Genomic DNA, 12947 nt, shown 5'->3' with positions numbered 1-12947 from the left:
TGGTAAGAGTGATGGTTTAGAGAAATGTATCACAATTAAACCAGTCAAATGGCCGTGATCTGACTGGTTGCTCACTGACGCTTTCCTGGGCGCTCAATCAGAAAAGGCCTAACAGTGAGTGAATCTTTCTCTATTGTTCCCTAATGTTTAAACAATTTCACTAATTATATAGGCTAATTATATTCACTAACTATATTGTGAACTACATATATTTTTGATGAATGAATTGAACTACATATTTATATAAAATTGTTTGTAACGTCACGTGTGTGCCGGGATCTGACTGTTTGAGTTGCCTACCCACCCGACCCCACTAAACGGTGGGATCTTATGACGTAAGTATTGTGAGGTGTATGGCATGTTGCCACTTCAGTAAGCGGGATAAAAAATAACTTAGCATATAATTGACGTATGTTACTTAAACTATTGTAAACTTTATAGGAATCTGACAGTTTCGAATAAATACCCAGGCCAATAAAAATGGGATCTTACAAAGTGGGAGGTAAGTTTCGGCTATATTTTAGCATAGCCACTAAATAATGTATCGCACGCAGACTTCCAGAACATTACAGACTGAGTAATTATTATGAGATAACAATTATTATGACTTCATATTATGTATTTATATTATTGATGTAGTTTGTTTTAGATTGTTATAAGTATGGAATGTATTTTTTGGTTCCTTAATTACTTTTGTTCAGTAGGTCTCTCAATTTACACCTGAGAATCCTCAATCATGGCAGGCAAGTAAAGTACATTTACATATTTTTTTTCTCCTGACTGATGCAAGCCATTTTTTTTGCCCTATGACCTGAGCTCTGCGTTTCACTAAATAGAGGACACAAGTGTGTAAGGGTGTTGGTGCTTTAAAACATCTACACAATGTAATGTTTACATATTAACATTAAGACAAAACATAACATAACATTATACAATGATGGTGGCAGTTAAAATTGATTATTTTTTGTGCCTGAACTGGCACCAAAGGTTTCTCAATGAAAGCAAACACCGATTTAAAATAAAAGCTAAACATATAAGGTAAATGGTGCAATTGGGGTCAGTCACACAGATGTATTGCAACATTATCATAAATAAATTTACTTTGCATGACACCCATGGACATTATGTTTAAAAATAAATCTTCTTTACTGTAATAAGCACTTTATATACACTTTACAATTTTATATTATGTATACTAAATTCTAAAGCTGTTTCAAATATGTATTTCTTTTTCAGAGAGGCAATTTGTGTTTGCCTCAGAGGATGAACTATATAGTCTCAGTGAAGACACTAACTGTCCTTACTGCAGGACTGCAGTCAGACTGACAAAAACACATCTGTCACAGCGGCATTTTAAATATGCAATATTTTACAGAGAAGCACAAACGGGTAATTTACTCTAATAATTGATCAGTGGATCTTCCTATTAAACGTTTCTCACTGTGTATTTTTTGTGTACATTATTATAGTGAAGTTGACTATACCCTGCTACTGCACTGATGGAAAGCAAGGCCGGAGTCACTGGCATTGCCAAACGTGTAAAAATACTGTAGGGAGAGCAGGGGATTTCAAAGCTCATCTCAAAAACCATGGTTTGTGTTATTTTTTACTTTGACCTAGCACAGTTTACTGTATAATTTTGTATGTGCAGCTGTATTCATTATACAAAAATATGAATCAATCATAATTGCATAGAACTGGCAGTAATAAAAAGAATTCCCTGTATTCATAGGTTATGAAGTGACAGAAAAATCTTCAGGTTTGACAATTTCTCTGTAACATCAGTTCAGTTGCTTGTTTTAGCAATCCATTTTGGAATGCTACATCTTTTTTTGTTCTTTATTTCTTAGTGGCCCAACAACCCACCCATGAGCAAAACGATTATTTTTCCGAGGACAGACTTTCAGAGGAGCAAGCTAATACACAAATGCAACAAGAACCCAATGTAGTTTTGCAGACAGAACCACAAAAGACTCGTTTCAAATGTCATAAATGCGGAGCTGACTTTTCCAGCACATCTAATCTGAAGAGGCATGAGAAAATGCAACATGGCTTGGAGCAACCTATGCTTTGCATAGATAAAAAAAATGCACTCTACGTCACACCAAAGGAACTACATGGGCCAAGAGTGCCAGTCCATGTCAAAAAATCGCTTCTCCTAGGACAAATATACTGTGAGTCAGACATTTGCAGAGACATGGCAAAGATAGCAGCCCAGAGTGGACACCCTGGAACTGAATGCCACCACCTTCGAAGAACTATCTCTGCACAACGCTACATTCCTCCACGAACACTAAACTCTGCATCTTTGGAGCAAATGTTAGACAAAGGACTAATCTCAAAGTCAAGAGCCCAGGAATGTAAGGACTTACATTTGAAGGCCAGTAAAGAGGAAGTTGATTGTGTCTTCCCTATTTTTTGGGGGGAATATGGCCTGTCACAGACTTACATTTACTTTTCAGTTTTTACTAACCTCAAAGACAACTGGTGTCAGCTTGGGCGAACCATTGTGACCTTTGACACAATGTCTGGAAGATGGCACTGTCAATGTGGGGGCAGTAAAAACAGACTAAGTTGTGTCCACAGACAAGTATGCATGTGGTGGGTATTCCAGGAGCGTCCATTATTACTGAGAGATCATTCAAGTGAAAATCCTGAAGAAATAGAGGACCTTGAGGAGAAAGAACTAGAGAGGGATGATGAATCACAACCATTAAATGAGACGGCATCAGCAGTGATTAAAATGACAGACTACTTGTTTAGGTGCAAGAGAATTCCGGAAAATCTCCCACAAGACTTAATTTTAAAGGAAATGACGATACCTGAAAGATTTGTGCCTAAAGAGACACAATGCCCTTACTGCCCCGGACCATGCTACCCTGACCTCAGTGAAGCAATCCTGAAGTCAAAGCACGCTACCATTTATGCTTTGTTTTCTGTGCACAGAGGTATTTGTCACGCTTTGTTTGTTGTAGTGGAAACATGTTGTTGTATATAGTTATATATATTTTATTTATTTATGTATTTTTTGTTTAGGTGTTGCAGTGTACATCAAGAAATGCCCTGTTTGTGGAACCCAAGTCAGATTCCAAGAATATGATTCTGGATTTCACAATTTCAATAACAAAGTGTTCCTCACAATCCCTTTGTGCTCACTTTTGACAACAGGTCTTTCTGTAAGTCTACAAAAATCAGTGAATTTTAGGCAACATGATTTAATATTTACCTGAACATTATCTTACTTATTGGCTTAACTACAATGTAAATTTTTTCTTTACCTTCAACAGAACCACATTGCGGTCGGACGTTTCTTGCGTACATTGGGGGAACACAGTAAAGTGTACATTCCACACAACACCATAAGGAAAGCTTTTTACCATTTCTCTGCTTTAAAGAGCTACACCTACAATTACTTATGTTACCGCTGTGGCCACCATCCTCCTATTTTGATTGCTGACGCCAACTGGAAAGTGGCCTTTGACTTACCAGGTAGGAATTCAGTGTACCCGTTCATGAAAAAGCTGCTTTACCTTCAAAAATTGGCAACAAGTTTCCACTGTCTGCTCTTAAAATACTTTCTCTTTATGTGTAGTGCATCTCATGAGACGACCAGACCTGACGAACACCACTTCACAGGACACACAGGTGAACGTTTCAGCTAGATGGGAAAACCTTGAGAAGGAGATAATTGCAACAGGACTTTGTGATGGTAAGCTGTTTAATATACTTCTTAAACATTATGCCTACTTGCTTTAGATTTGATTTACAACCAACCTTCCTTCCTTCCCTCCATCCCATACGTCCTTCCTTTGCTCCCTACTTACTCACTCAGTCACTCACTCACCCACTCACTCCCTCCCTCCCTCCCTTAGGGTCATCTCAAAACCCATTTTCTAGCTCCCTGACATATTCTGCCTTTACACCATGGATTGGACAATACTCCAGAATATCTGATGTCATACCAAAGACTGAGATTTTGAAAGGCCTCTCCCAGAAAGACAGATTGTGGACAAAGAGGACAGATGAGGAATTTGATGAGGACAGAATTTTGCAAGTATTGGAGCTCAAAGGGGTAATGCAATTTGATGATGGTTGATGCTGATTCTATTTAGGTTTAATGTATCACTTTCAGCAAAAATAACACGAGTCAATTTGTAATTTACCCAAATTACTTTTTTTTACCATATGCATGTTTTTCCCCATCATTATTAGCCTCGAAGAGAAGATCTTACAATGGCATGCAATGCTCTAGGCATTTCAGCAACTGGATCACAGTCTGACCTCATTAATAGGCTTGAGGAACTTCTATTGTACAAGGATATATATCCAAAAATGTTTGTGAAGCTTCACAAAACAGGAGGTAAGATTACAATTACAAGCATGGTACAAAATGGACAATAAATTTTTTTAATACATCTGGATATTAAAAACACGGACATTAAGGGAAGCAGGAATAAAAAATTTTTTTAAATGCAGCAGTTTAATAAAAGATCATACTAGCATACTAAAAGTCCCACAGAAGACAAAAGCACGAATGTTACCTCCATCTATCATAACCATTTTGCCCTGATTAATAGTGATTCAGACATTTTTTATCTTTTTTTCCCACAGGAGGGGTACTGCATCTTGGATGCACCCATGGTGTGGTGTACTATCATTCACCCCTGTGGTGGCAGGAATCTGCTCGAGACCATGGAGATGGTCTCCTGAGTTTCAAATGTCCACCCACGGTCTTCATCTCTGATATAGCTGGACGTGTTGCCAGACATGTCAACAATAGGACCCAACAAAGGTTTTTCCAACCACATGATGGCAGGCTATGTGCTCCAACAGCAGAAAACATCTCTGCTGCATTGGAAAAAAAACTTACAGTGCAGAAGGAATGGGTGAATACCCTTCAAAGCTCTATGGGGCCAAATATACATGAAGACCAGGCAATTGACAGATTCACCAGCCCTCACCCTCTGACTGGAACTAGTGAACGGTACTCCCTCTATGACCGTTTTCATGAGAAAAACCAAAAAAGGCCTGAAGAGAGACTGAGGAGCATAAAACTGTTGCCAGATCTAGCGTGTATTGTTAATTCATCTTCAGCAGAGCAAATAAACAAAGATCTGTCAACCAGCAGGTATTTCCTCTGCCAATTGAAGGACATTCATTACATGTTTGCCCTGCGGCTCTGTTTTCATCTGCACAACCAGAGGATCAATAATAACTTCTTGCAGGACATTCAAAAAATGTCCCAAAAAGATGTGCACCTAGGGAGACATGGACACCTATTAATAGGTGTGGATGAGGAAACAGACAAAGGTAATATAGTTCATGAAATAAAAGGTCATGTAGTACTACAAATGTTATTAACATACACTTTTGATTTTATCTGTCATATCATTACAGACATGTACCAAAGAACATCTGCAAAGTCATTAACTGACCCGCAAGCTGAACCAGACAAAGTCGAGGAAGATATGGAGAGTTTCACTGTGTCATTGTTTCCTATAAGTGAACAAAATAAGGTACAGACTGGCTTTTTGTGTGTTTAACTTATAAAGAAAAAAATTACAGTAACAAAAACTAAACATATTTTCTGCTTAAATTACATGCAATGAATGGGTTCTGTTTTGTAACTACAGGACAAGCTGAAACAACTTTACATTGCCTGGAGGAGAGAGAGACAAATAATCCACAGATTTTCAGCATATGCAACACTGTATATTGCGGACTTGAGAAGTGTTTGCCCCTCTTCCCTTTTAGAGGAAGACCCAAACAAGAACATGCCTTGGTTAAATGATAATGTAAGTGTGTTAACAATGTTCTTATGTTTGCTTTATTAGGAACTCAGTACATGACTCTGCACACGGTTCATATAATATAACTAAACTCACATTCACAATGTAATCTACTCATCACATTATTTTGTATATTAAAGTGTGTGTCATTTATTTAAAGGCTGTGAACTGTCGTCTTGCTCAAATTGCAGCAGAAACTCAGAATGTAAGTAACTTAATATTCAATGGTCTTTGCAGATATGCAATTGTCTCATGAGATTTGTCATATTGCTCTAATATTAAAAACATGGTATAATTAATTTCAGTTCACTTCATGCGCAGGTTGTTGCCTTATACACAGATGTGTACATTCTGTGGTACAGAGAGTGGACACAAAACAAAGCCATTTCAAGGTCACATATGCAAGATCTTCAGGTATTCTTGAGTAATTGTATAACAATAGAGGGTTTTCACATGTATGTATGTATGTATATATGAAGACTTCAATTGCAAAAGCCTCTTAGTCCCATCTGAAATGTTCTTCTAAAACGAGCATTTTTATCAACCTCTTATATTTAAGTTCAGTAATTTCACTTTAATGACAATTAATAGGTCATTTTCATTGCCATTAAAGTGAAATAACTGAACATAAACATACAAGCTTGAAAAAAATGATCACTCTAGGAGAAAATTTGAGATGGCGCTTAGAGGCTTTTGCATCTGAAGTGTGTGTGTGTGTGTGTGTGTGTGTGTGTGTGTGTGTTTCACTGTAGAATGCTCAAAAAATCCTGCTCCCAAGAATCGTTGGTGGTAACAATCCAGAACGGGGAAACCACTTTATACTCTGGGTAAGGTTTGCAAGAAACTGAGTTGTGCTGTAACATTAAATTGATTGATTAACATTGACTAACTTTTTATATGATTTTTTTTTCCACAGGTTTTCGATGTCTCTGGAAAACAAGTGCGTATTTATGATTCAATGATGATCTACAATTCCATTGAAAAAAATGACATGGAGATTCTGAGGTAATTAATTTCTCATCTTTACCAGTGTATTATAAAAACATGAATTAGTCTAAAAACATTATATTAATAATATGTAGAAGATGTGAAAGATGCATGACATGAGAGCTCTGTTTTAATCTAAAACCTGTAAAGAGAGGCTTTCCAAAAACATGGGTCACTGGATGGCTGGACTGTTTGCAATCCAAAACAGTGGATGCAGCGAGATGGTGTGAACTGTGGGGTATTTGTTTGCACTGTAAGGTTTATTTCTCACTTCACAATTAAAATGTTTTCAAAATGTGTTATTTTGGGCTGTGAACCGCTTCAATGTTTTTTGTTTTTTTTTAAAGGCAGCTGAAATGGAAGCCAAAAACCTGAAAATGTCTTCTGAAGTGCTTCAAACTTCTCAGCTAGTACACCTGCGTGTTTACCATGCCACAAGCATGTTGAAAGATGTGACAACTGAAGTAAGTCAAACAGGAATTAAGAGTTTCAATAGTGTTGGACCAAAAAAAAAGACAATCTTAAAACTCATATGTACTGTACTACTATACAGGACTTTCCGACTGCAATTGGAGAAAGAGAGGAAGATGAAACAGAGACCAACAGCTGCATGGCCCAGGACATAAAAGCATGCGTTTATCAAAACACAGGAAATAAGTAAGTATTATACCACATAAATTGCGAGTTCAAGTGTAAAAGAATATTGCTGCTTTGACTTTACAATTATATATGTTTTTAGAACACTGCATCCACACATCAAACGGATGAAGTGGGTTCAGTGTGATCTATGCAACAAATGGTTACACACAGATTGTGCTGGCATAGACCCTACAACAATTCGCAAAGACACGCCCTTCAGCTGTGGATGTGATCAACAACCATATTCTTTTCAAAGGTAAGCAACTTAACCATAATACAAAAAAAGCTCACTGAACTGCTTTTAATGCATATGTCTATTTTACAGCACCCTCGCAGCTTTGAAACAGGGACTTTTGGTTGACACAGTTGTGGAGGATGAAGAAATTGTGGTAATTGTTATGGAAACCTTTAAATAAAAAAGCACATAATATATTTGTATAAAACATGTAATAAGTAATATCAAGATTAACATATGTAGCACATCAATAATTAGTAATATTGTGCTGTAATTATTTTTATTTTTTTTAGAAACTGCATCAGGACCTCACATCTGGTGCTGTTAGATCACACAGAATGTTTTTACAGACACATCCCAATTATGCACCCAAACTGAAAAACCAATGCAACCTACGGCTATCCGTTTTTGATCAAGAACAGGTAAAATAATATTTGTAAGAAATAAAAAGATGTTTAACATTAACTTGGTACTTGCAACATACTAGAGTCTTGAGGTGGCATCTTAACATACCACAATTACTTATTTTTATAGATTACTGGTACTGTGACTGATTATCAATATCTTGACATTCATTATAATCTGAAACTATTGGAAAGTAATGAAATGATTCTTAGATGCTGTTTTTTTTCGACACTAATAAGTGAAATATCTGCATTGTTGTTTGTCATAGACTGAGGGAATCATTGACAAGGTGTACAGTGTTTTGGCATTGGAAAAAACTGATTTATCTAGCCCTTCGTATGCTATGGAAGTCATGACACCTGAGGTATATCACGTTTTGTGAAGAACACAATAATAATTCAAGAGATAATGATAGACATTTGAATTATAGTGTGTGAATTATGCCAATTCTACATTTAATGCATAAATTATAATGTGTGATAAGATTTTAATCCCTTGTGTTTTTTCCCCCTTGATTATAGATAACCATTCTGATTCTCAGAAAGACAGAGGGGTTCCACAGATTCCAAGCGGAAATGGCCTTTGCAGATGCACCCTGTTTGTGTGTGTAATAATAGTTTAGGTGCTACAAGCAATGGCTTGTTGTTTTTTATAAATAGATTTTGTTTCTTTGTTTTTATTTGTAAATAGTTTTTGTTTCTTGGGGACTATTTGTAAATAGTCTTTGTAAATTTGAACATTCTGATACAGTCTGTGCTGCGTGATTTTACAGTTTAAATTGTCTTTTCTTTTATTGAATTATTAAAAACCTTTATTTTATTGAATTAATAAAAATGATTACTGTGTTTTGTCCTGTTGTCCCAGAAAATGCTAAAAGCAATAACAAAGATTATGTTACTGGGATTAATTTACGTTTTAATGGGCTACTCTGCATCTACATTATTACACAACGATTAAAATCGTCACAACTCGTGGCAGTATCCATAAATTAGATAAAATTCCTTATGAGAGGCAGGCAACAGTAACGTCAGTAAGCAACCAGTCAGATCACGGCCATTTGACTGGTTTAATTGTGATAAAATTCTATAAACCATCACTCATACCAAAAGAATAGATGCATGAGAGTACATTCATGAAAAGAAAACAATATATTTCCTTACAGCGAGAGTGACAGACAACGCGTTATACTCGCAGTTCAGCCGCGGCTGACTGGATTGAGCGCCCAGCAAAGCGTCAGTAAGCAACCAGTCAGATCACGGCCATTTGACTGGTTTAATTGTGATAAAATCCCCTAAACCATCACTCATACCAAAAGAATAGATGCATGAGAGTACATTCATGAAAAGAAAACAATATATTTCCTTACAGCGAGAGTGACAGACAACGCGTTATACTCGCAGTTCAGCCGCGGCTGACTGCATTGAGCGCCCAGCAGAGCGTCAGTAAGCAACCAGTCAGATCACGGCCATTTGACTGGTTTAATTGTGATAAAATTCTATAAACCATCACTCATACCAAAAGAATAGATGCATGAGAGTACATTCATGAAAAAAAAACAATATATTTCCTTACAGCGAGAGTGACAGACAACGCGTTATACTCGCAGTTCAGCCGCGGCTGACTGGATTGAGCGCCCAGCAAAGCGTCAGTAAGCAACCAGTCAGATCACGGCCATTTGACTGGTTTAATTGTGATAAAATCCCCTAAACCATCACTCATACCAAAAGAATAGATGCATGAGAGTACATTCATGAAAAGAAAACAATATATTTCCTTACAGCGAGAGTGACAGACAACGCGTTATACTCGCAGTTCAGCCGCGGCTGACTGGATTGAGCGCCCAGCAAAGCGTCAGTAAGCAACCAGTCAGATCACGGCCATTTGACTGGTTTAATTGTGATAAAATCCCCTAAACCATCACTCATACCAAAAGAATAGATGCATGAGAGTACATTCATGAAAAGAAAACAATATATTTCCTTACAGCGAGAGTGACAGACAACGCGTTATACTCGCAGTTCAGCCGCGGCTGACTGCATTGAGCGCCCAGCAGAGCGTCAGTAAGCAACCAGTCAGATCACGGCCATTTGACTGGTTTAATTGTGATAAAATTCTATAAACCATCACTCATACCAAAAGAATAGATGCATGAGAGTACATTCATGAAAAAAAAACAATATATTTCCTTACAGCGAGAGTGACAGACAACGCGTTATACTCGCAGTTCAGCCGCGGCTGACTGGATTGAGCGCCCAGCAGAGCGTCAGTAAGCAACCAGTCAGATCACGGCCATTTGACTGGTTTAATTGTGATAAAATTCTATAAACCATCACTCATACCAAAAGAATAGATGCATGAGAGTACATTCATGAAAAAAAAACAATATATTTCCTTACAGCGAGAGTGACAGACAACGCGTTATACTCGCAGTTCAGCCGCGGCTGACTGCATTGAGCGCCCAGCAAAGCGTCAGTAAGCAACCAGTCAGATCACGGCCATTTGACTGGTTTAATTGGGATAAAATGATCTAAAACGCCCATCATGCAAAATAACATAATCATATCAACAGATGCATGATAAATGAGCTATAGAGAAGGAGTAACACAAAACCAAAACTGCCAAAAATCAATGGTTTCTGAAACTGGCCAGAGTCAAACAACTAGTCAGCCACTGACAGGTCACGTGATATGCCAGAATCAGACTGGCAGCTGCCAGCCAGCCAGTGACAGGTCACGTGACATGCCAGAATCAGACTGGCAGCTGCCAGTCAGCCACTGACAGGTCACGTGACACGCCAGTGGCGGATCCTGCCAGCCAGCTGAAGATTGAACCCCGACTCCGTTGAATAGTAATCAGTCGTTGAGGACCTTTTGAAACGGTCATTGTGGGTCTTCATATAGCCTAGGCTAGGGCTTTCACTGGAAAACAGAGTCAAGGCGCGAGCGGACGTCAGCACGCGCGTACAAAACATGTAGCCTATCGCGCATTTGTTCATTACGATGTGTTTCGCCAATTTCTCCCGGAATAGCAAAACAATGGTTCATTAGAAGCTGTTCAATAAGCTGCAACAACACAATGCCGTCCAAGTTTTCTCGGGAGATGTCAACAATGCATCGTTCATTTTAACGTTAACTGCCACTAAAAGAGAAATTATAAGCATTTGAGTATACTAATTGGTCTTGAATCAAAACCTTATGAGATACTGTGACAATATACATCTTAATGATGTTTTGTGTAGGTGGGCACTACCATGTACCTACAACGATCTATTAAACTGTCATCTGTCCTTGTCATCTCAAAGAATATGCTGTATTTACAGTGCAGCACCTGCAGTTTTAGGTCAACAGGTAAAAAAAATGATGAAGCAGCTTAATAAGTGAAAGGTCTTCAAATAAAGGAAAGTTGCAGCTGCAGATGAATGAACCCTATAGAGTCTTATTTTGTTTGAATATGGATAGCATGTGGCTTGACTTGGACTCTCCACCAATGTTGCATTATTGCTCGTAATAGCTATACAAACTTTCACCCAAAAGCAGCTGGTGTCTACAAAGGAATAGCCACTTTAAAGTGGCTGACGCTTTAGAAATGGAGCTCATAAATTGCAGTAGTGCAGAGCAGATGAATAGAGATGGTGTTTTACAATGTAGTTTATTTTCTGCAATCACTTGAAACATCTGTAATTAAATTAGATAATTATGTTCATATTTATTTGGGGGGTGGGGGGTGGTAATTAATGTAAACAGTTTTGATTTGTGAGCTTATATCTTGTGCAGACAATGGCAATATTTCAAGGTCGGGGGTTAAAAAACCCATTTGGACTAATGCCTGAAACTGCACACATGCAGCGGTCTCGCAGGTACTTCTGAAACTCCCCCTCCAGAGCAGCAGCGACTGCAACAAGCGCAACACAATACGCTTATGGACAACAAAGACACAAAATCTCTTGTTTGGTCCATGCCTTTAGGGGCCCTCCTCAGTTTCTGTCCTGGCCAAAAAAATGACACGTTGACCCACATAGAATGATATCAGACAGTCCATATGTTAACAGCGTCTTAGCAATGGCTTGTTTTCTTTTATGATCAAAAGCACTATTTTCACTCGCCTCTCTTTTGTACCTCCCAAATCACACCTCTTATTTACATCTTGTCAAACACTGCCCTCAAATCTGGAACCTTTACTAGGAATCCTTCCAGGGAGTTTACCTGATGTTTACCCTTTTCTTGAAAAGTCCTGTTTAAAAGGGAAAAGGTTCAGGAGGATTGCATTTATGCATTTTGCAGTGTTTTTTAAGTTTTAGGAGTTTAGCTGATGTTTTTAGAGGGAGGAAAGTATCAGAGAGCACATTAAACTGCATTTGTACTCTTTTGAATTATAGGTTTTCATGCAAAATTTGCAGCCATGATGCTAGGGTGTAATGGGTGATTGCTACTGTATATGTTTTTGCTTGGATATTTTTGGATTTTGGATATTTATATTACTTGGAGCCAACCTTCAAGTCTCTATGATATTCTGGTACTTCTATGGGATTTTTTGCCAATTTGATCACACTCCAGGCAAACATCCCAAATCTGATGTCTTAGAAAAGTAATAGCATGCTTCTCCAAGTTGTTTGAGGTATCGCCGGTGCATGCAACGCAAACAGTGCAATTTTAACCAAAGTAACATGTTTAGGGTTAAGGGTTTATTTAAATCAATTCTTAGCATTAGTGATAGTGATTTTCACCCTGTACTGTATGTTAGCAGCTTTCCTTTACCTCTAGGACAGCTTTTTTATGTCCACTGTTTAGCTTGACACACCTGATTAAAGGATGAAAAGACACATATAAATACTTCATGTGAACAAACAAAGCACTTAGTTCTCCAGCGTTCCCGCAAATAGACTGAAAGACGCA

At 37.9% G+C, this 12947-nt stretch overlaps 2 protein-coding genes across 4 annotated transcripts in view; both read left to right on the top strand.

The window, feature by feature from the left end:
- The window catches only part of nrp2a (neuropilin 2a), a 250386-nt gene that overhangs the window by 169164 nt on the left and 68275 nt on the right, over positions 1-12947 (top strand). The gene's annotated exons all lie outside the window — the stretch shown is intronic.
- Positions 4269-9190, top strand: LOC307000815 (uncharacterized protein). Its single transcript, XM_079616690.1, has 16 exons — positions 4269-4360; positions 4612-5310; positions 5398-5516; positions 5634-5795; positions 5950-5994; positions 6111-6203; positions 6542-6616; positions 6706-6794; positions 6927-7029; positions 7124-7240; positions 7330-7433; positions 7516-7671; positions 7741-7804; positions 7944-8072; positions 8324-8419; positions 8577-9190. Exons 1-16 carry the CDS (start codon positions 4333-4335, stop codon positions 8664-8666), a joined length of 2169 nt encoding a protein of 722 aa, XP_079472816.1. The 5' UTR covers positions 4269-4332; the 3' UTR covers positions 8667-9190.

This window comes from Phoxinus phoxinus (genome assembly GCF_949152265.1).
Source record: "Phoxinus phoxinus genome assembly, chromosome: 6".
NCBI lineage: Eukaryota > Metazoa > Chordata > Actinopteri > Cypriniformes > Leuciscidae > Phoxinus > Phoxinus phoxinus.
Note: the sequence above shows the minus strand (reverse complement) of the source record. Positions and strands in the feature narration are given on the sequence as shown.

Coding starts and splice junctions, on each gene's coding strand:
- LOC307000815 (XM_079616690.1), top strand. CDS start 4,333: ATGTTTGTGAAGCTTCACAAAACAGGAG. Junction 4,361..4,611: donor GAAGCTTCACAAAACAGGAG/GTAAGATTACAA, acceptor TTTTTCCCACAG/GAGGGGTACTGCATCTTGGA. Junction 6,617..6,705: donor GAAACCACTTTATACTCTGG/GTAAGGTTTGCA, acceptor TTTTTTCCACAG/GTTTTCGATGTCTCTGGAAA.